At 37.2% G+C, this 24,636-nt stretch overlaps 1 protein-coding gene across 1 annotated transcript; it reads right to left on the reverse strand.

The window, feature by feature from the left end:
- Positions 1–4,131: 4,131 nt before the first annotated feature.
- Positions 4,132–21,867, reverse strand: shoc2 (SHOC2 leucine rich repeat scaffold protein). The gene is made up of 8 exons (XM_084716136.1): positions 20,797–21,867; positions 18,432–18,569; positions 18,150–18,280; positions 17,637–17,825; positions 14,633–14,755; positions 12,525–12,662; positions 11,689–11,806; positions 4,132–9,081 (listed from the first exon to the last, which is right to left on the reverse strand). Exons 1-8 carry the CDS (start codon positions 21,494–21,496, stop codon positions 8,873–8,875), a joined length of 1,746 nt encoding a protein of 581 aa, XP_084572262.1. The 5' UTR covers positions 21,497–21,867; the 3' UTR covers positions 4,132–8,872.
- Positions 21,868–24,636: the final 2,769 nt, after the last annotated feature.

Raw genomic sequence — 24,636 nt, forward strand, 5'->3', positions numbered from 1 at the left:
GTCTGGAAATGAAATGGTTGCAACTGAAAATATTATATTATTTACCATTGTTCATTTTCACTTAAATTTTTTGATAAACATTTGTGTGTGTAAATATTCAAGCAGCTAAATAATGAGTTTTTATTTGTTTCTAAAACGCAGACTCTAAATAAGAAAAGGAAATTATCTAAACAAAAGATTATATACAGTTTATTTTAGTTTATTTCAAAACTTACTTGAGTTCAACTTAAACTTAAAAAGTTTAATGATGACAGTTGCCTTGAACTTGCGAGTTTTCTTTCCTTTTTTTTTTTTTTTTTTTTTTTTTATTTGTTTGTTTTGTTTTTTCATGAAAGGCATTTTGTGGTTTGTCCATTCTGGGCCACTGTAGAAACATGACAGTGCAACATGATGGCCTCCATGGGAGAGGACCTGCACCCTCTGTAGATATACACTAATAAATATACACTAATAAAAATATACTTAGTAATATATTCAACTGAAAATGAATGTTAAATTCTTGCTATAATTTGTCCCATAAAATACAGCATTACCCCTAATTGTATGCTAACAATGTATTTTTTTTTCTACCCTAAAACAACCTAATTCAAGTTTGGTTTAAAAATAAAAGAGAGTCACCACAGTCTTTTCAGAGAGTGTGAGTGTGTTTTAGTTGTGTGTGCAGGACATGCACCTGAGCACTGGACTGAGTGACGTCACCACACCTGTCCCTGCAGAAACGGAGGCGTGTCAGCTGACCCCGCTCTCCCCTCCTGAGCAGGACCAGACGATATGGACTTTGAAAAGATGTAAATGTACACTTTGTAGGAAAAAAAATATCATATAATGGATTATGTGGCGTCCGTTTCCACAGCGTTGATGAGCAGGTGAGCTCCAAGAGTCTGAGAAACGTGTGAGAGGCTTTTAACTTGGAGGTGACTGAATATTCAAAATGCCCACCTGTGAGACACACACACACACACACACACACACACACACACACACACACACACATTCAGCTCGCATCAGCCTGATAATCCCGTCTGTCCAGGCTGCTAAAAACACACTCTGCACTGAGTGTTTGGTGTAAACAGTATTTTGTCGTGGCGCTGGTTGATGCATGAGGGTGCAAACGAAGCGCAAGGATACAGTGACACCTGTCGTCTCCTGCAAGAGGCTCCGCGCTTCAGGAGGACTACTCCGTCAGAAATATGATGTTTGCAGAGGTAATGACGACTTCAAAAGCATAATGTCCTTTTTTTCTATAAATAAAAAATAATAATAATGTGCTCGGAACATTTTACTAACCCAAAATGTCGGTATTTGACGTCCTGAGAATGAGACTCAACAATCAACTACTGTAGCTTTCTGGTGCGTTTACGATCAGCTCGGACAAATCCCGCTGGTCATAAAGTGGAGGTTCGTGCTCTCAGGGTTTTCTATTACAAGCTTACCTGATTCAGTTGTTACATGTAAAGAGCCAATTTGGCGAAGACGAGCAGAAGAAACTGATCAAACACAGTTCAGTGAGATCAGACAGGAGGATAAACTCAGTTTATCTGCCTGGTGACTGTCACATAGTCATGTTCAGACTCCACAGCTGTCAGTGTTAGAAGAACACAGGCCGCTTCAACCTTCACTAATATACAGACTTTGATTGACCAGCAGGGGGCGGTGTTGCACTGGAGCAGAGACACCTCCTGCCACTGCAAAACAACAAAACACTGGACAGCTTTGCAGACATTTAAATTTTTTTTGTTGAGATAATTTACTAGTTTTACAAACACCCCCTTGAATTTGGATTTTCAAAATGATCTCAGTGAGATGAGGACCTGATTTGTTATTATTTGGGTGCTTGAAAATTAATAGTGGCAATTGAAATGATTAAATTATTAACCTTATTAACTCTCACTTCAGTGAACAATATTGAAATACATTTTTTAAACTTCAGAGTTTAAGTTGGGCAGAAACTCTAAAAGAGGCCATTATTTATCAGACATAATGAATAAACATTTTAAAAAGGCCTGTAACTCATCTGTCTCTGAAATTCGTTATTTACAAATTAGCTGACTTAACCAATTCATTTGGTGTGAGAGTCAACAGATAATTCTGATATTTTTCTGCATTTAATAACTGCAACTGTATTTTAGATGTGAATGCTTTCTTTACATGTCATTGATACATTTACAAATGGAAGGATTTATAAACAGAAGCTGAAATGCTCTGACCACGGACAGAATGAAAAGCATATGTCACCTCTTTTTTGTGTGTAAAATACAGATTTATGGGATCAGACTTATCATAATTTCTGTGTAACTGTTGCTCCTCTTCAGCTAATATTTGTTTTTCCCTGCAGAGCTTCATCGTCTGGTCCTCCTGCGCAGCCTGTAAGAGCCTCTCACTCATCCTCATTTATCACATCATACAAAACAGACATTTCTGTCCTTCCTTCCTGGGAAACAGTGTGAATCAATTTATTATCATTGTGAAGAAGAACATTTTTGGGGAGCCACCCGGGGCCATAGTGGGGGCCGCACATGATGTCACTGTTACTGCCACCATGTTTTTTTTAGGTTGTTACTGCACTGGTGGTTATCATGTACATGCTATTGTGCTAACATTTTTATATTCATCCTCATTCTTATTGTTAGAAATACACTGAAATTTTACTAATAACTTGATTAAATGGAATAATAATTTAATTAGCCTACTTATGTTACTTATATATTGTGTATTTTATTTCATTTATGTAGTTCACTCAGTTTTATTTTATGATCTATTCTTATTTGCATTATTATAGTTAGTTTCTTTCTTTACATCAACAATCTATCAACCCAAACTATAATAACCCTCCTAAAACAAGACAGTGAGTCACATTTCAGTGTTTGATCATTTGTGTTACATTTAAATGCTTGTTTTCAGTTTCCTGCTGTGTGTTTTTCTTGACATACAGTGTGTTGCCTTGGTTGTGTTGATGTTTTGAGTTAGAATAAAATAAAATAGTTATCAATATAAACGAGCAGAAAAAGTATAGAAACCCAAATGCATGAAAAAAAAATGTCATGGTAGGAATCTATAATGGTACGGTGTTACCTCAAGGCAACATCTACATTTTAACAGTTTTCCATGACTTTTTTATGGAATAAAGTACATCAAACAATTACAAATTAAACTCATCATATTAATCTATGAATGTGAATCTATTTTTGTGTAAAATGACAGACTATATTTTTCAGGCGTGAGAAATGATGGAACTGAACCATGAGGAAGGTTGCTCGATCTCCTGTGTCATGTGACAAATAAAAACACTGCTATTGGTTTCCTGAGGGTCCTGGCTCTTTTTAAAATATTGCACCATGATTGAGGATGTATTGTTTGAGTGTAAGGGGCAAAAAATGCGTATGTTATGCGTAGGCAATACTGTAGCATAGAGCAGTCATTCCCAAAGACTGGGTCGAGACCCACAGGTGGGTCAGAGATTTTATGTGGGTCTCCAAATAAATAAAATACTCTAGAGGAAATTCTATCTGCAATACGTCTTTTATAAAACACTTAAATGTGTATAATGTTTTTCTGATGAGAGGAAAAAATATCCAGTTAATTCCACCTAGTGCACTTATTTTGCCTCATTTATTAAAGAGGCCATAATGGCCTGTTTTGTTTCCCTGATAAAGAAGAAATAAAAACAATGAGATGACCTCTTAAGTCAGCCTAAAGTAATGTATTTCTCATTTATAAAGTTTTAGCATGTGTAGCTTATCAATAAAAAGCGTGAAGATAATATAGGGTGGTACAAAATGGCAATAAAAATGGTCAGGAATATTAATTTATGCACAAATGAACAGAATTTATTTACAAGGTTTATTGTGATTTGGGTTTGTCATTTCAAAACATTGGGTCCCCAGGAAATAAAAGTGTGGGAAAAACTGCCACAGAGGGTTAAACTGAATATAAACTTTAATGTTAATTTTTAAATTTTGTATTCTTGGCAGTAACAAACCACGACTTTCTTATCCCTCAAGATGTCCGTGCTTTCTTCTTTCAAAGATGAGAGGCACCTGATACCTTCAGCAACACAAAACCTGTTTATCATCAACCGTTTTGTGTTTCAGTCAACTTATTTCATCTGAAATATACACACGCAACACATCATAAATTTGTAAATATTTATCGGTTTATTACAGTTAAAAAGATGTATGTACATACAGAACATCACCAAACATGGTCATTTTCACTCATTTGCAAAGTAGCACTCTGCAACTAGTTGGTTTCAGGATAACTGTCTTACAATGGGGCGGCATTGATTAAGTTTGTCATTTACAACCAAGCACACAAATCAGTGTATTTTTCCTCTTTTTCATTTGCCAAATAATACTTAGTAAAGGCGCGTAACCAAAATAAAACAACAGGAAGATGCTTAGTAAAACAAATCGTTGTTGAATTGCTGGTCCAAATCCGAGTTCCTGCTGCCAACACGCGGCTTTTGTATGTACACAGGTAGAAACACCTCAGACTGGATCTTGGTCACTGTGGTTAGCAATGAAGACTCACATAGAGGTAGTCATGTCTGCATCTGCTCATCCAGTCAAGAGACAACTGACCCAAAAACTTTGCTTTCAACATCTGTTCAAGCCGTGGACCCAGATCCCTTTACCGACATTAAAGAAAGAGAAGAAGAAGAGTGATTATCTGTCTCTGTTGATGAAATGAAACGGTCATAAAGGTTCTGCTTGGTGCGCATAAGGCAGTCAAGTAAATGTATGGAGATAATAGAGCGGGTGTTTGTGTGTGAGTGTGTGTGTGTGTGTGTGTGGGAGGGATTCAGGGTTTCGGGTAAGAGTAAGAGCTGGCGGCTTCACATTAAAGGGCCGTTCCACCAAAATGGACTCCGTTTAAATACAAAAAGCAAGCATTTATGTAGTTATGTGCTCTCAAGATGATCTAAAAATGTAAGTCATGTTTGTGTGAGTTTAATTTCTTCCTGTCCAAATTCTTGATATAGATGTGGTATAAAAATGTTTATTAAAGTGTCCACAATCTCAGAATATTAAATGTCAGATAGATTTATTTCCCCTGATCTTGCAATCTCACGACTCTGATATGATTTGTGAGAAAAACACCATGAAAAAGAAGGAAAAAAAGGAATTTCTGTTGCAAAAGCAGAATAAAAAATGCAAGTCAGTTTTGGTGGAATTCCCCTTTAATGCCAGAGACAAGTGAGACGCAAGCTAATGCACATCCACTTGGTAGCATAATGGCATTATCTTCCATTGCACTCTTTTGTCTTTTTGTAAAACTCTCATCACATTACAGATTTTGTAATACTGAGTCTACTGTAACGTCAGATTACTGTACAGAGGAAAAGCAAAAATAAGACAGAAAGAAACTAGATCCAAATTTACATCGTTACGACCAGTTGCTTGTCATCAAGTACAGTCAGTGGCCATAGACACAAGGAATAGCCAAACAAACACATAAAAAAAGACCATTAAGGCTGCTTGTCAATGTAGATTAAGTAGGAGAAGCATTGCCACACAATGCTTCGATACCCTTTGCAATATACAAAAAGGGAGCATTTGCAGATACACCAAATAGCCACTAAATCGAAGTCCTCTATGCAAAAACGCCCGATTCTGACCCAGACAAATCATGTCAAATATGTGTTCAACATGCTTGTTTCCTGTACAAAATAACCAGGCAAGAAAAAAAGAGACAAGTCGTATGATCCAGGAAAAAAAAAAAAAAAGCAAAAGGAGCAAAATGACTTTTGATTCTGCGATGCTCTCCATGGCCTAAAATCAGATGATAGAAAAATAAACACCAATTATACTCCAATTATGGATGCACCAGTATGCAACACATCATCATCATTTTTTGATCCACCCGGTTACGCCTTTTTGACTGAACGGGCCGGTCGGTGATCTCCACCTCCTCCTCCTGCAGCACGTTACATTCCAGGATCTGATAAAATGCTCTCCGCTCCGTTTAGCCCCAGTTCAGCTTCCGCCCCGCTTCCCATCATCCTCTGCGTCTTCACACACAGGCAGTCTCAACCTTGCAAAAATGGCACATGAAAAAAGTAAAAACAGAACAGACTGAATGTAAAAATGGGTCACAGCACTCTCGCTGCATACCTAATGCACATCTCACTTTTGAGTACTCGTTGAAGGCATTTTTCACACAATTGTTTACAGCTAAAAGTAAATACACACACAAAAAAAAAGAAACTTCCAAAGCTTTTATATAAAACCCAGGAATGCAATGCCTCCGGTGTGTTGTTGAGCGTGAACACAGAAAGCCCTTTTTACAATTTTTTTTTTTGTCTTTTTCCGACAGTCTTGTACTGTAACTGCGTTAAGCTCAAATATGCACCTTGTTGTGTTGTCTCATCGTTGTGTCCAAACGATTTGATCTGTGAGAAAACCACCAGGCCTGACGCCAAATCGAAAAGGTCAGTGGATTTGTCCCTCGTCAGGTTGGGTTTTTTTTGTTTGTTTGTTTTTTGTTTTTTTGAGAGTGACGTCTGTATCAGTGTTGGGAGTGGATCGTTTCCCCACCTCCTGCCCTCCCCGACCCTGCCCCCTCGTCTTGTACAGCATAATGTTTCAGTCCACAAAAAAAAGCAGCAACAGGTTCTGCTGGTAAATTAGAAGCAGCGGTACATCGTTACATTACCCTCCCCAACCACCCTCCCCTGACCCGACCCCACCCCGAGGTGAGCTGTGGCGCCCTCATCACTCAGGCCTCCCTCGTGGTGTAGGAGGGCCAAACCACAGCCCACTAAAACACACCGAGCTGCTGCTGCAAAAAAGTAGACCCACACGTTCCAATACACAACAGAATCATGATTGAATATAGAGCTGGGATGCAACACGTTTTCAAAAAGAAAAAAAAAGTGTTTGGTTTGATTACCTTTTGTTGGGATTTTTAATGTACAGTCACTTGAAATAATACTAACTCAATACACATTTCATCATTTAGAAAAAAAAAAAAAAGAAAAAGAAAACACTCAATGTAAATTGATTTCAAAAGAAACAATCCTGATCCTGAAGCCATTTTGCTTGCAGTAGAGAAAGCAGGATATGGGAATCTTAAAACATCTCAAAGCCACACGGACCCTTTTACAGTTCAAGAGAGCAAGTTCCTTTTTAAGATTGACAGGATAAAACTTCCCCAAAGTTCTAGTATATTCTGAGCCCACTAAACTCAACATTTATGTTTACTTGATACAAATTTACATGATAAAACATTTGTTGAACAGATAAAATACTTATTTATGAAACAAAATGCCCCCATTTAACCAATGAGAGACTTCTGTGTGTTCTTTTCTTAATATAGAGGATGCCAATGTTGTTTTTAAAAAGTGCATAAGAGCAGCAGCATTGCTGGGACAGTGTGGGACAAAAGAAGATTATTTAAAAAAAAAGAAAAAGAAAAAAAAGATTAAATTAAATCAAGGGAACATTTTTCCATCACGATTCTTAGGAGACCCTGTTAACAAAAATACAGAAAAATTAAGGATATTAACAAAAAAAGGAAGTGTTACCTGTCAATGCTTTATTTTTGAAGCTCTGATACACTCGCCACTTGCTCCAAAGATAACGTCTTTTTAAAAAAAAAAAAAAAAATGCTTGATATGTTGGTCGATGATCAACTGAATGACAGCTATGCAGCCCAACACTGAAGATAATATCAAATAAGTAAACATAACTAAAAATTGCACTCAAGGCAACAACCAGGATTTGTATACATATATAAAAACATCTCCCATCATTTATCCCATCACCTATGTATGTCTGACTTTTTTCAATACCTTTTTGTCACACAGAAGCATTACAGACGGGGGGAGGGGTCACAGCACCGCCCGTTTTGGAGAAAAGTCCAACTTTGCTCTTTTTTTCCTCAAGCATGTATGATTGGCATTTCTCATATGTATACATTACTAGCTTAATGTTGAACAACTACTGCTGCTATTTGTTAAAAAGATCTCCAATCACTCTATTTTACAACTGATATCACTCGCTTTGACAGATTAATGCAACAGCAAAAGGAACACTAAAAAAAAAGGAAAAAAACTAAATTAAAAACAGCAGTAATAAAAAAAATATTGAAATAATTTATATCTTTGTATTCTCATGGACAATTGTGTTTAGAAATGAACCACTGGATCACTCTAAACATAGGCACAGTTTAAAAAAAAAACATAAAAGGTAAAAAAAAAAAAAAAAAAAAAAATTATAAACACGCCATCATTAGACCTTTGTTCTCTGTGGTCAAGAAGCAATTAACATAAGTTATCTTGAGTGAAGGTGATGTAAAAAAAAAAGGGCATATCAAAAGAAAATATAACAAGATGACAATGTTAAAATTACGGCAGCAGCAGTAAATGTGAAGTTCCAAAGACTTTTTTTGTTTGTTTTTGCATACAATTGTATCCTTGCTCACATAATAGATGCTTGTAATTACTGTAAATACATTGGCAATGGGAGCACGGTTTATATGGTTAAAAGACTTGCCACTTAGCTCACAGTTACTCAATATATATAACTTTATATATCTTCAGTTTTGGCAAAGAGATGGAAATATTTTCCTCTTGTATGATTCGGAATGAACGATGAGCGGGGGCGGCTGGGGTCCTAAAATGACCGTGATAAACTCTGGAGTAACACAGAAGTCAAGTCTCCAAAGATTCGCCTCGTTTCTGCCCGAGGATGGTGAGAGAAACATTTTCTGCTTCTTCCTCCTTCTTGTTTCTGCCCCCCCCTACACTGATTGTGGCGAGTCCGTTTTCTTTACAGTGTATGATACACGTAATGGGGGCGGGCAGGCGAGGGGGTGCAGAGCAAGTGGAGGGTTTGGAGTTAAGTATGACTGGGATTGAGCTGCTCTCGGCTCAGACCATGGCACGGTACGGTCCCTGCATCTTGAGGAACTGGATGATGAAGGACGGCCCCCCCGCGACAATCTGGGGCGGCAGGTGGCTGAGGGGACAGTTCTCGATGCTCATGATGGACAGCTTGCTGCAGAGGGCCAGCTCGAACGGAAGGCTGTGCAAGTTGGGGTTGTCGTTGAGGTACAGTTCCTCCAAGTTCTCCAGTGTACCTGAGGACAGATGTCAGTTACGGTTAGTCCTTTATCTGATGCTGCCATACAGGGAAACAGGCTTCAGCATCTTTTCTCAAGTCACAAACAAAACAACCAAATTATGTTAATTAAATATTAATAATTAAACTTTTAAGACCTGACAAAATCAGATTTAGGCAAGTAAAAGAACAACTAGGACAGTATGGTAAGTACAGAAAATACCATCACTTTACTGTAACGCAGCATCAAAAACCTTCAAAGACGACATTTATATCATGATCTTGTTACTGATAGAATGTAAATATATTGCCCTTAGCAATACATGTCAATAAAATGTAATCAGAAAATAAAAGTACCGTGACCACTTACCACCAAATGTGCTGCAGTTCTGTGGTTGCAAACATTAAGCTTTAAGGACACTACAGTATTTATTAATATGAAATAATAATACACCTTGATGCATCACAACAAAATTTACTAAATTATGATACTCAGGTCTTCAAGGAACAATTTTCATTACAGATTATCATTCTGCCATTTTTTTTATCCACCAGTTATTATGAAATATCAAAAAAGATTAGCAAAAAACGCCCATCATGAAAGCATAGTAGTTCCTTTTATTCTACTTTCTGGAGTCCACTTAGACAACATGTTTCTGTAGCTTGCGGTCTTGCAGAGAAGCTCAGACAAGCTCTGCTTGGTCACCATGAACTGGAGGTACATGGATGTACCCAGAGTCTATGCTCCAATGACGAAATCTGCATCACATGGACTTTGGCAGACCATTGTGTACTTGCGGATGCGGAAAGGATAATCTCAGCTTAAGATCTAAGATGACATCTCCAAATTCAGTGCTTTATCCGATCATCAGACCAGAGCAACGTTTTAAAATTACCATCATGGATGACAAGCTTTGTTATCTTTGTTTAGAAAGTGACTGAAACAATCAATTATTAAAGCAGTTGGCAACCGACTTATCATTTTTAGCTCTATTGATGCTGTATTACTGTATCAATTATTCATACTAGCCGTGGAAAGACATGATATGGTTAATAAAAACAATCTAGTGGTTCTTTAATTCAAATTGCAACACATGTACTGTTGTGTGGATGAGTTCCTAAACATGACTAGATCTGAACCTAGAGTATGGTTGGACTGCCACTGTTTTTTCTTTTTTAAAAAAAGTAATGTGGGTTGTGTCTCTAATGTGATTCCTGTATATTAAATGCTTATCTGCAATTGTCTGTAGTTGTCCCAATATTATTGCTGATAAAATAGTAGCATATTTCATGGTTAAGCTATATCTTGGGTTTGATTTGAAATAGAACATATCTTAAAGTGTAACTTTTAGAATCAAATTATTAGAATCAAAATATGTTCTATTGTCTTTGGCTGCTGTGAAAAGGGTCTGATAATGATGATGTTTTGTTTTACTGTCATACTAAAAAAGTACTGAGATGTAAATTCTAAATGGAAACCTAAATGCCTCCAAGTCTCCAAGGTATAATTCAGTTCTGGGTCCAGCCTGACTACTCTAAAAATACACCCACCTTTAGCTTCTTCCTCCATCCATTTTAATCTCTGGCTTAACTCTTAACTATCAGTAGTAACCAGCTGAGCCATGTTGGACAAATCACTCAGAGGAAGGGTCAGAGGTGGGACACATGGTGTCCTGTTAAGCTCTTAAATCCTAAGGTTTAAGTTTAGCTTTTTTTCTGAGGAAACAATGTCAAACTTTACTTTTTAACAACGCTACAACTAATTTGTAAAATGAGATGTAAAAAAAAAAAAACAGTACCACTAGTACAGCTTTTCTCTTACGTGTAGCACTATTTATCCACCTAGATTGTTTTGGCGTGAGCTGCCAAGTTTTGGATGTATCAGCTGTAGAGATGCCTGCCTCCTTTCCACTATAATGTGGCAAAATGGCACTCAAATACATTTGAAAAACTCAGCAACAATGTCTCTGTCCATAAATTATAACCCTCAAGATAATCCACAGACCTTGTTGTGAACAGTTTCTTTTGGGAACTATTTTCTTTATACAATAGAATCTACTGGATCTACTTTCTTTCAACTAGAAAGAAAATCTTTCCTACATGAAACTGCTCACAACAAGGTCAGTGAATTATTTTGAGTAACTGGGTCATAATTTAATGGAAAGAGTATGTATGTATCTATGACAATGTATGAAATGCATTTTTTTGGCACTTTGAGCACCACAAGCTGAGTGTCATTAGGTCCATTATTTTGGAGAGAAGGCAGACATCTCTTCAGCTGATCTCTCCAAAACTGCAACTTACAACAAAACTATCTATATGGATGAATGGCATTACAAGTACAAGAAAAAAAAGTCTTTTTGATTTTGGTGTAAACTGTCCCTTTAAGGCACTTTTAAGTATGTGCCAAAATACTATATATAAATACTATACATATATATAAATATACTGTGTTGTATTAATGTTAATTTCTTCCCATTTAGTGTACACACAGACTCCAGCTGACTCACAGTGGATGAGTTTCCCACCATCACTGAAGGACACTGTAGTAAAGTAACATTTTTCCAGCCCTGATCAATTAACAAAAAAACATCGAAGCAGCTGAAGGTTTGAGGGAAGTACGTACCAATCTCCTCTGGAAGGTGTTGGAGCAGGTTCTCCCCCAAACCCAGATGAGTCAGGTTGGTAAGGTGGCCGATGCCTCTGGGTAACGTAGTCAGCTGATTATTTGTCAACACCAATTTCTAATGACAGAAGAAGAGCACAGGAAGTTGATGACATGCTCTAAAGGATAATGATAATTTCTTTTACCAGTCACGTCGTATAATTACATAAACTTTAGATTAAGTTACCAAACAAAATTTGAAAATAAAAATAATATCCCACTAGTTGTTGATACAATCAAACCATTTAACATCCAGTTATATACACACACAAACACCATTGTCCAATCCTCACAGAGACCAACTGTGGATGATTATCTAATAGGATGGCATGTCCAGTTATCTGTTCCTTAAAACTAAAGTTATTTGTACATAGTGAAGGATTAGGCTCTTGATTAGGGTTGGGCAATTGGACACATACATGGCCCATTGACGATGTGCTGAAGTTTTGGTCTACTTTTGAGATGATATTTGTCATTTTATTTTGCTAATATAATGGTGTGTGGAAAATCTTGGCCTGGTCCTAATACTCTTCTGTAATTATTAAAGCAAGTAAATAAGCTAAATATATATTAAATGCAAAAATCCACCTTATTTTTAAAGCAACATTAGAGAATCTGCTGCTGCATCCTTTATTATATTACTTTAAAGGTGGATTAAAACACAAAGGAACATGTCCTATATCTCTAATAGTTGTTTCTCATAGCAGCATACAAAGCAGACATAATAAAATTCTGTAACAGCCAATAACAAAGACCCTTAATTATTATGGACAGAGCTGCATTTCTAGGAAACTTACCTGTAAATCTTTAAGATAAGCAATTTCATTAGGTAGACATTCCAACTTGTTCTCCTCCAAGTCAAGCTCCCGTAGTTTTCTCAAATTCCCAATACCATGTGGTAACTTCTTGAGAAGATTATTGGACAGTATTAAAACCTGTGAAGACAGTCAAGTTTTTCACAATTAAAAACAGATCTGAAGTGACACAAGCAAGAAAGCAATTACCCACGTCACAGAACTCAGAACATTATTTATTTACCACAGTTCATCAAATCAAAATTTTTAAAAGCCATGTTACTTCAAAGTCCACTGCGGTGCTCTGCTAATATGCATGTTTAACAATAATGATGACAAATGAAAAATGATAAAACAGCTTGAGATAATGGTCATAAGGATTGTATTTGAAGAGCCCTATCTTACAAACTAACTCAGGTTACTACAGTTTTGAGGAAACAGGTCTGTGGAGTAGTTATGCATTTTAACACAAACCCAAAACTTCATTATTATTATTATTAAAATGAGTAAGAGTTGCTAAACAAAGCTCTATGGCTAGCTATGTTTATTACACTAGCCACTGGGCCACATTCAGACAGAATCAGGCGATGCAGTGTTGTTTATTGTGCTTAGAAAAGACCTGCTGTGAAACTATTAGGAATTCATATAATTAACTAGCGCTTAGTCCATTAGCTTGATGCTAAAACTCAATGGGAATGATATTAGCTTCACAAACAGATCAATTTTACTTCACATGCTCAACATAAAGCAACATGTGTGCTCATAAAGGTAAGTATATATTTCCTCTGATCTGTGGAAACAAACCAATAGCTCCTGACCTCACATCACTCACTCAAATCTGCTATTCTGGCTTCACTCCACACTCCACACTGACCAGCTACAGCAATATCAAAGGACCAAAACCCAAATTTGTACTGTGGCATTTTTAGTGAAGTGATTTTGGCCTAAGATCTTATTCTATTTATAATTTTCTTATGTCACTAACATACTGAGCATGAACAGCTAAATGTAGCAGTTTACTTACAGTATTTTATTTACTATTTCTATATACAATATAGCAAGGATGCTGCTGAATTAAAACTCAAAGACTGACTGACATGTGATGTGCATTGTTTTTGGACATATGACTCATGATATATAGTCTCTAGAGGTGTACAGTTCTTCCCCCAGGGTCTAAACAAAACAAACAAAAATCGCACTAAATCTTGATATCGAATCACAATACATATCAAATCAACTTCCAAGTACTGTGATAGTATCTAATCTGAAGATAAGTGTATCATCTCAGCCCAGGAAACAATCAGGAAACTTACTGTTCTGATTCACTTACTCTCACACTACCAGCAGTCCTTCTCCTCATTCACTCTCTACTTTGCACTGCTACAGATGGACACTTTCTCTCACTCTCAAATAGACGGACACAAACCAAAGGAAGCTTCTTGGTGTCGCTATTTTGCAGGGCTGAACAACAAAATTTTATCTAAATCGCAATATGGCCTACTGTGATTTTCAAGTTCCAGGATGTGCTATATTTGCTAATGGCTTAATGTGTCAAAATACCATTTTAAGTCAAATAATTGTGGAGCTATACAGCTGCCCTGGCCTATACATCATATTGAGAAATTGGTTATGTTTGGTAGGGACATTACACCTCAGTCATTTAAATATGTTTTCAATGAAAATGAGATTTCCCTCTACAGCACAAATCATATCGCAATTGCAGTATCAGTCAAAATAACCACCATTAACTATTTTTTCTCAAAATCATTCAACCATAGTTGTGTTTCAAGTTGACTCTGCTTCAACTTTTCTGCTGCTTTTTTTCATCCCCTATGGTCCCCGCTGCCTCAGCCTAATCACACCTCCCCTATTCAAATGGAGATAACTGTCATTTTCACTGCAACATCTTGATTCTGTCTTAATGTAGCCTTAGCCTAAAAGATTCACTCACTCAAGATAAAGGTTGTAATGTTCAGACATCATGTTTCCAACAATATTCCTAATGGCTGGTTTTATTCATTTATGTAATAAGACTTTATACATCTTCAATAAACTCAGTGGATATTGTTCTGGAAAGCTCAATTTTGACTTTGTGTGTATGCAAGACTCACCTCCAGAGAGACTAAACCACAGACATCCTCTGGGATCTTTGTCAGCTGATTGGTGGCCAAGTTAAGTTCGACCATGCTTGTCCATGTGCCAAAGTCCAGTGGCAAAGATGTTAACTGGTTGTCCTGAAGAAGACAATGACATACCTTTATTAGCAAAATAAGTGACAATTCAGAGAGCCAACACAAGGACAGCACTGTTCAGGAGGCTGAGCAGACCAGTGCACTATGCCCGCTATGTTACCTGGCGCCAGGATAAAATGTTTCCAGTGGAAATTTAAATCCAAACTTCATCCAGTATGGACACACAACAAGTTCAGGGTTTTAATGTCTGTCTGTACTTGCCTGGCTTACGGTTAATACATACTTCAGAGGTGCTGTTCAGACAGTCTAAGTTGTGAACAACGGTCGAGATAAATATGTGCAAACTGTGTTTTTTCTCGAACATAGTTCCACTCTACAGTGCTGAAGTAAAGTGGCACAACTGGTATTAACACACATCAGGAGATGCTGTGTACAACATGTGAATAAAGTATTTTATTATGATTTCCTGGACTACTTCTTCTCACCATGATTAACACATCTGCACCCATCTTCACAAAGAGACACAAAGTATGCACAACTTAGCTTCTTTAAAATAATGGAAGCTAAATCACAATCCTTGTCCTGTTTGAGTGTAGAATTGTATTCACCCTTACAGTTACAGCTCATTTATAATAAATTGTTGTCAAGCCAACAGTACACAATGAGAACTACAAGACTGTGTATGTAAATCATTTACATTTCACAATGTATCTTCTGTTCAAGATTTAAAACGTATATTACTCATGTGAATGTATTAATTGTTGTTTTTTGACTCAGCAAAGCTCAGGTATGACAAGAAGGTCCAATTCAATCTTTCATGTTGCCACAAGCCGTTTTCACTGAAAATATTTTTGGCATGTCACAGCAGGAAAAGCACTTGTGTAAATTTTAAAAAAGACCATTCCATTTAGCTGATTCAGTTTTAGGGTTCTGGTACTGTGCATACTGGCTCCCTGTCATGGCTTACTGGGAGAAATGAATAGAAAAGAGCCGTTGTTAATGTTACTAGTAACCCCTGTGCTTTTTCGTATGTAGCAAGTCAAAATGTGTATAATGATGTGATAAAAATATTAGCAATAAGCATATATGTATCAGGGTGCATATGTTTATCAGCAAGTTAAATTTAAGACTTTTTAAGGCCACTGATAAATTAAATTTAAGGACAATTTTGCAACAAAAATGAACATCAAATGTGAAATATAGGTGAACTCTTCTGAGAAAATACATACAGTATATTGTCATTGTCATTTTGCCTTGCTAAAATTTTGAACTGAGAGGTTGAACTAAAGAATGTATGTCCAATTCTGTTTGTAAAAAAAACATGTCCTTAATGATATTAATTACTACAACAGTAGCATAGCTGGTGTCTGAAATGAGGCTATACAGAGGTACAGGTCCAAAAGTTCTTCTGTGAAAGTCATTAAGACTCCTGTATTATTATTGTGGTTTTCTGTTTCATAGTTGATACATGTGTTTTAAATAAACCGATAAATACCATCAAGTCTCATTTAGTCTACACAGTTTGTTGTCATATTGAATCTTGTCACCTTCCTCACGTAGATTGGACTTATTGGACTAGATTATCAGCTCATCTTTTGCCCAGATATTGGTGGAGTTGGACAACCATCTCCAACTCAGTGTTCCCCACACCTATTTTAGCCAATACTGTTCCTTGTATTTATATTGTGAACATGGAATGCGCATGGTGAACTGGAGTGTTTGCAGGTTAGCTAATCCGCTTGCTCCTCAATGCTATGCAGTAAGACTCTATGGTGGTCACCAGGGGACAAAGTAAAACAAATAGCACAAATCTAAAAATAAGTGTAACAGGATAAGAGGCATTCGAATTCAATTCTTGCAGATTTTGCAAAAGATTAAATGTACAGCCACTTTTGCACTTCAATTTTAGACCATTCTTAAAGACTATTTAACAGACAAAATCAACAACTCCCTGAACATGTTAACTAACACAAGCCAGCAAGTAACAATGGCTGAAGAAAATAAGAGCTCTTCTGAATGTGTATAGTCAGTGTCCAGACCACAAGTGTTATTTTAAAAAGTTCACATTAACCAATGGGGTCAGACCGGTCAAACTGTACACGCTCACTTCAATGGATCATCTCTTTACAATCGCTATATGTTGGGCAACTGGACAGACATAAGGCCTGTTGTCTATTTTTGGGCAATTTGGGACATTTTATTTTGCTAATTTAATGGTCTGCAGGAGAAACAGATGCTGCTTTGCAACACACTCTCATTCAACAGCACAGTACACACAGAACAGAAAACAGCCTGTAGAGCCACACTATTTTCACATCTAGCACACTGAATTAAGATTTTATTTCAACCAACCAGAGCTGACTGTTTGAAAGACTGACCAAGACGGTATTTGTTGAGTTTTATTTTGTGTCTGTCTGTTGAGTTTAAATGAGGAATGTTTCACCGAGTTAGGAAGGTGATTAAAGCTCATCTTAGTTCAGATACAAATTTGATTTCAGAGGGTGATCACTTGTAATTTTCTCTTACATAAGGAAAATAGGTGTGAGAATATTTCCTTTGTTGACATTTTGTGACTTCCTTTTGTTTAGTTTATCGCGGCTTGCACACATCTCCCAGCTTTTGTCTCGTCATGTGTAACCATTGTTGTCTGGCATCCAAAAACACAGCAAATCACATCTTCACTTGGTCATGAGGCCTACTACTCTAAGGTAATCTGTGTTTGTTCCAGTTCTTCCTTTCTTTTGCCTCCACCTAACTCTGTGACATAACCATGACTTCAGCTAATAAAGGGTCAATACTTTTTAAGCAAACAAAATTAGGAAGGAAATGATTCTTGTTAAAATTTTCAACATTGTCTAGCAATTTGAAAAACAGCTGATTCTGCTGTATCTCACTGATTTCACAGACAAACAAGCAAAGATACCTTCATGTTAAGCTTGCTTAACACTTTGGCCCTGGAAAAGATACCAAAGGGGATCTTGTTGATGCGGTTGTGCTCCATGTTGAGGGAGTAGATGGTGGAGAACTGGGATGGTCCACCCACGGGGTACGACTGGAAGCAGTTCCTCGCCAGTGTTAGACTGGTCAGGTTGACCAAACTTGACAGTAGGCCCTGGTACAGAAACAGTAACACCTTATGATCAGGACAGGATTCTAACACTATAGGCTCTGATAGTTACTCTGGACTGGTACTAGTAGCCCTCTGACATACACAAGAATCTATGTGGATTAAGGCAAACAACAGGTGTTAATAATAAGCGTTAATTATAGAACGTAGGTACAGAGTGCTGAAGGCTCCGACATGAATTTGTTGTTTGGAGGAAAAGGCTGATATAGATGTTAGTATAAAAGAAATTGAAACTGGTGGTTATTATCATTATTTGTTATTATGTAGTACCTGCAGTTTGAAATACACTCTATTTCTGAGTTTACTTACCTCTGGCAACACTGAAATGTTGTTGTTTTCAAGGTTTAGCTCCTCCAGTTCTCGACATTTGGCTAATGACCTGGGGATGGCTGACAATCTGTTGTATCTCAGACCTAAGCGATTTATGCTTGCCAGGTTACCTACAAAAACAAAAGAAAAACATGTCTTATGTAACCTTTAAAACATTTATTGAACCATGTTGGAGTCACAGACTGGTAAAATAAAAAAACAGAACATACATTAAAAAAGACAAACACCTTGCTTTTGAGTCTTAAATTACATTTAAATTACCTATAGTCTCTGGGAGGTCCAAGAGTTCGTTGTGCTGCAAGTCGAGGTTGGTTATCTGTGTGCAATTCCCAATCTCCTTCGGTAGGTGTTCCAACTGGTTGTGGGCAACATCCAGAGTTATGAGGTTGCATAGCTCCCCTGCAAAGAGATGCACACCAAATGCAAATATTTAACTAATTCAATAGGAAAATCCTTACAGTAATCCTACCATTTATCTCACACCCTCATTACATAATCAAAATGGCATTGGTGCAGATCTTAAGACAACTTACTAGGTTTCATATTCTGGACATTTACAGGACAATTAGACAGTGTACAAGATGCAGTGGGGAGCTGAATTCATTCATTTGTTCAGTAATGTGTATGTGATGGAGATATGCAAGACTGCTGGGACTGAAGAAGGGCGCCTACTCAACTGCCATTAGTGCTAGGGCCCAGCACAATGTAATGACTGCTGTACTGAACAGAATAAGATTTGTAAAGTATATAATAACCACCACATGGCCTGCACTCTGCACAGTTTGAATGGTAATTAACACTAGCTAATAATAATAATAGCTAAATGTTATAACTGAAATGGTTATGGCTACTAGGTAAAAAGGTTGGCTTCTTGCCCTGCTTACATTTGACAAATCTGTCCTGTCATTACACTGTACACTTTTTCTGGCATGTCCCACTTCAGAAGCCGAAAAAAGTTCAAAACCCGAAACTTTTTCGCAAACATTAACAATCATAGGGGAAGCTACTAATAAAAAGGGATTAAAGTTGAATTTTAGTGAAATAAAGATCAGTATATTGTTGTTCGTTTATTTTCCAGATATAAACAATATTATTAGCAGAGAGGGACTGAGATTCTTAAGTACTGTTATTTGATATTACAATTTTCTTTGCTTTTTAACACTAGACCAGCCAAGATCAGCCAAGATACGTTCTGGTCTTAATATGACATGACCAAATATGGTTTCACACCCATTAAACTAGGTCAGATAAATGAAAAATCTGACATAATTTAAAGCCCATGGCTTTGTTTTCTTAGTTCTGATTGCTTTTTTATAATTAATCAGAAATATTTTACAGTTATTTCAAATTTATAAAATTGGAACTTAAACTTTTATTTAGTAATTTTTCATGATCTCTGAAGGCACCACCTTTCACAGCCCACCAGTGGACACTGGCACACCCTTTGGGAATCACTGCATTAGACCATTAGAAAAAGTTGAATCATAGAGATTTTATGTCATGATTCCCATTTCTGAAAACAATGCACATCACATCAGTCAGTCAGTATTTATTTACTACTTCTATATACAGTATAGAAATGATCTATACTGCATATAAAAGTAGTAAATAAAATACTTTTTGAAGTAAACTTAAGCTGCTCCTGCTCAAGTTAGTGTTATAAGTAAATAATAAATGAGATGGTAAAGCCCCTGTATACCGCACAAAAGAGCCTTTAAATCAACATCCTTCACATATGAAATTGAACTTTGAAAATGTGAACTCTAAGTCTAAGTTTTGACCCTTTGAGGTCACTGTTGCTGTCAGTGTGGAGTACTGAATCCAGAGTAACAGATTGACTGAGCAATGTGAAATCAGCACCTATTAGTTTGTTTCCAAAGATCAGAGGAAACATATGCTTAAAAGTGTGAGGACACTAGAGTTGCAACAGTTAATCAAATAAATGGTTATTCATCAATTATTACATTAATCATCAACTATTTAGATAATCGTTTAATAATTGGTTTGAGCAATTTTTAAGAAAGAAAAAAGGGTCGACATTCTCTTATCCCAGCTTCTTAAATGTGAATATTTTCTGGTTTTTGTTTGTTTTTTTTTTTAATATCTTGATATCTTGGGTTGTGGACAAAACATGACATTTGGAGACACTGATCAATATTTTTCACCATTTTCGGACATTTCATAGACCCAACAACTAATTGATTAATTGAGAAATTAATTGACAGATTAGTCCACAATGAAAATAAGCATTCGTTGCAGCCCTAGAGGACAGGTTGGTTTATGTTAAGTGTGTGAAGTGAAACAGATGAGTTTGCTCAGATAGTATTACTGCAATCCTGATGCTTAATAGTGTGTTAATAGGAATTCTCATTATGTATTAGCATCGAGCTAATACACTAAGCACTAGTTATTTATAAATGTAAAAATCAATCAAGCAATCAAAAAAATTGATTCAGGAATCATAAAAAGAATCATGATTAGAGAACCATTTTTTTTCTCCCACCCTTAACATTCATTCAACTTATTTTCACTCCATATTTTTCCCCTGGTCATCCACGCCCCCTCTGCAGTAGCTTTATGCCCCACAGTTTGAGAACCACTGCTTTCCACTGAGGTTTTTGCTCACCTATCTCTGCGGGCAGCTGTTTAATCTTGTTCTCACGGATGCTGAGCATGGTGAGCTTGGATAGGTTTCGGATGTCCTTCTCCACTGTTGTGATGCGGTTGAAGCGCAGGTACAGCGTGGTCAGAGATGTCAGCCGGTAGACAACAGCCGGTATCTCTCTCAGTTTGTTGTGCCGGAGGTCGAGCATTCGAAGCTTCTTAAGGGAGTCCAGGGAATCTGGCAAACTGGTCAGGGAGTTCTCGCTCAGGGCCAAAGTGACGAGGCCTGACAGGCAACCCACCTCAGCCGGCAGGCTCTGCAGCTTGTTGCTGTATAAGTAGAGTTCAGCCAGCTGCGTCAACTCCTTGATGGAGGTGGGTAGCATGTGAATTGACCGTTTAGATAGATCTAGTCTCATTGAGTTCTCCTCCCGGCACTTGTTAAGCTCTTTGATCACCTCAGCATTGCTGGACTTCTTGCGCCCTGGTGCCGGGTTTGGCCGCTTTATCGTATTGTCAACGGAGAAGGCAACACCTGGTGTTGAGCTGCTGGTGTCCTTCTTTCCTTCTTTGGCATCTTTCCCTTTGGTCTTCGTTTCTTTGCCACCATCCTTTACTAAGCCGGCTAGAGCCTTGGCCTCCTTTTCCCTTTCTTTCCCCGCTGGACCACCTTTGGGGTCCTTTTCTTTCGAATCTTTTTCTTTGCCTAAAGTACTACTCATGTCGACGTTATCGGGCCTCCTGCAGAGTTGCTCATGGGAGTCTCTCTTGTCAGGTTACTTATTTGGGAAAAAGGGGACACAGACAGCCAAGAAGGCCTTTAAAGAAAACATCCCTGTGCAGGCCTGCACATTTATGGTTATCCTCGAAATAAAAGCCTTGTTATCCAAAGGTTTTTTGGATACTTTTGATACTGTGTTCCTTTGTTAAAATGCCATGGGAGAAAAAATCCTTTGAAGTAGCTGGATTGTGGCACCCATGGGCCACATGCTTAAGTGTTTGAACTGCATACAATCCCAGGACCTTCGGAGAGAAGTTCTTTCAGGCTGCAAAGGTCATCAAGGTTTTTTTTTTAATCCCACAAAGATTTGCTGTTGGGCAAAAGAAAAAAAAAACATTTTGGTCACAATTACAATTAATTTTGACACTTAAACATTTTCAGTATTTTAAATTTCAACAGTTGAAACCACTTGTTTCTATCATTTCAGACAATAATAAATGCCTAGGGCTCATCCTTTTTGCTTTCTGGCAATTTACAGGGGGTTTCAAAAGGACACAAGGACAAAAAAAATTAACCTGGATTTTCTGTTCTCATGCATCTACAACTTGTTGTACTTCCCTCTAAAAGAAGACACTGAGTGCACACCAGAAATTATGGTAAACAGAATCTTCTAGTGGCGAAAACAGATCAGAATATACTTCCACGATTGGAAAGTGATAAGGACATTGGTAAGAAAAGGCAGCTAAGCTGTCTATACAGCAGAAGATTTCTAACTGTGGTCAGTTATTCGCCTTTTGCGACCATTTTTGGAGACTGTAGCCTGTAAACATGCCCCCCACCCCCACATATTTTTTTTTCCATTCTATATTTGTTTCAGTCATCATCAATTATATCAGGTGAAACACCAGGAGGGAGTGAGCATTGGTGTGTGTGAGATGAGTAGCCCTATAAAGAGGTGATGTCATGCCCTTCTGGTGGATCACCATGGGACCTTACTTTGGAAAAAATATGAATGGTAAATCCATGACAAGATACAAGATATTTGATACTTAATCTTTTGATCCTGTTTGATTTGCAACAAATTACACACGTTTGTCACTTTAAAAGACAAAAAAGTTACCATTTGTCATAAAACTGTCAAAGTATTAAACTGTAAAAACACACAATCAGAAAGACTTAAAGCCCATAAGTTGCATAAGTGATGTCATGACTTTCCTCCTCCATAAGCTAACATTAGCCGCTGAAGCTACAACGCCTATATGTTTTTATACCACAGTATAGTCATTCTTTCGCTTCCCACTAGAAAAAAGAACCAAGGATTGCTGGATAATACACTTCATGTAAGATAACTTTACAAGGAAGAGCGAGATTGGTGTTGATGACATATATTGTGCGAGACGTGAGATGCAGTTCACTGAGAGGTTTTACACAAAATTAAACTACTGTAGCTTGCTTGCTTGCCCAACCCTTCCAGGCTGACTGACAAAAAATGAGAGTGAAACACAACCATTACATTAGATAAATGCCAGTGTGCGATGGAAATACAACCACATCATGCATGAGCATGCATTCATATGCAGATGCACAAGGTGAAACTTGCATTTTCCAACAGCAACCTCTTTGGAAGTCCAGACTAGGGATGAGCCGATCCAATATAGTATCAGTCCCATACTAGCCAAAATTACTGGATCAGATCAGATACGATCTATTAGCCTAAACTATCACACAGATAGCTTAATTAAACTTTGAGCGACATGCTGTAAAGAGAGAAGAGAGAAGAAATTTATTTCAATGTTGACTGTTTGAGTGGTGCTGACCAATCTAAAATGCTGCTTGGGCATGATGGCACTCCTCATATAATATTTGTCTACAACTCACTCTGTTCCATATAGGTCGACTTAGTCTTAGACCAATGTTTATAGTGGGAGCACTGGGGTGTCAGGTGAGACTGTGTGGCAATGGCAAATGGTTTACATGGTTCATGGGTCAGGTAGGAGGAATCCTTAGCAGAATTTTGTTTAGGGCCCTAGAAAGTTGCATGTTTATTGTGGTAAATCTTCTGTTGGTGCTCCAAAATGTTCAGTAGGGAGCACCAGAGCTACTAGTGGAGGGTTTGTCTGGTGCCCTGTAATCATGTACTATTATCCAGATTTTTTCTTAAATTATAAATATATACTGAAAATAATGAGTCCTGCATATTCTAAAATATTTTTTTGCTCCAATGCCAATCATATTCTGTCAGGTCAATATAGGTCAATATTCTAACTTAATTTGTGATTTGTATAATTAAATTTTTATGTCATTTTAAAAAATGTGACAATTATGTAATTTGATGTGTTTGTACTTAACTGTTAACTGAACAAAGCTTTTTTTTCACTATGAATGTCTTAAATCACTAGATGATGGTTACTATGAATTATTACTGTTATTTTTCATGATATAATGCATACTGTCTTAAATAGATTCACATGTGTCTGTTATTTAGGCGGGATCGATGCTATATAGCTCTAATTAAGAATGTCTGGTGAATGAAGTGACTTCTTGTCACTGAATATGTCCCTCTAACATCATCATATCAAAGGACTTCACTCCTCTGCATGATCGAAGTTCATATGAATCTATTTTTGATAAATAGTATCGGCCATCTTAAACTCAATTCAATTTCAATCCATCATTTGTTTGCTCTGGTAGACAGCATTAAAAAAATTCTGCACTTCGCTCAGTTGAAAAAAAAAATCTAATCAAGCACAATATGCAGTTTCAAATACTAAAGAATGACAACATGTCTGAGCAATCAATGCATGCAGAGGCGCAGCTTTGGCAATTTCCTTGTTTTGCACCTATTTCAGTGACATTCTGCAGGTGAGCCACACCTCTAAAGAAGGCAGAGAGCCTGTTCAAGCCATCCTGCCTCAACAAATCCAGACTGACTCTCTCACTCTCTCAACAGATACACAAAGTACTATATAGAGGCATATAGAGCCCCCCCCCATTAATTGAAATATAATCGAAATCGCAATCTGACTAAGTGCAATATTCAAATCATCAAACCAGAACCAAGTAAAAGAAAACGAAAATGGAAAATGGATCGCTGCAGAGATACCCTGGCCTAAAATGTTTTTCTCCAGATGAAAAAAAAAA

Source organism: Lutjanus erythropterus, chromosome 3 (genome assembly GCF_056507025.1).
Source record: "Lutjanus erythropterus isolate fLutEry1 chromosome 3, fLutEry1.hap2, whole genome shotgun sequence".
In the NCBI taxonomy this organism is placed as follows: Eukaryota; Metazoa; Chordata; class Actinopteri; order Lutjaniformes; family Lutjanidae; genus Lutjanus; species Lutjanus erythropterus.

Excerpts from the sequence above, each read along its gene's own strand:
- shoc2 (XM_084716136.1), bottom strand. The coding sequence starts at position 21,496 with ATGAGTAGTACTTTAGGCAAAGAAAAAGATTCGAAAGAAAAGGACCCC. Across the intron at positions 17,826-18,149 it reads ACATTTCAGTGTTGCCAGAG|GGCCTACTGTCAAGTTTGGT; the intron begins GTAAGTAAACTC and ends TTTCTGTACCAG. Across the intron at positions 12,663-14,632 it reads GTGGTTTAGTCTCTCTGGAG|GTTTTAATACTGTCCAATAA; the intron begins GTGAGTCTTGCA and ends CTGTCTTCACAG.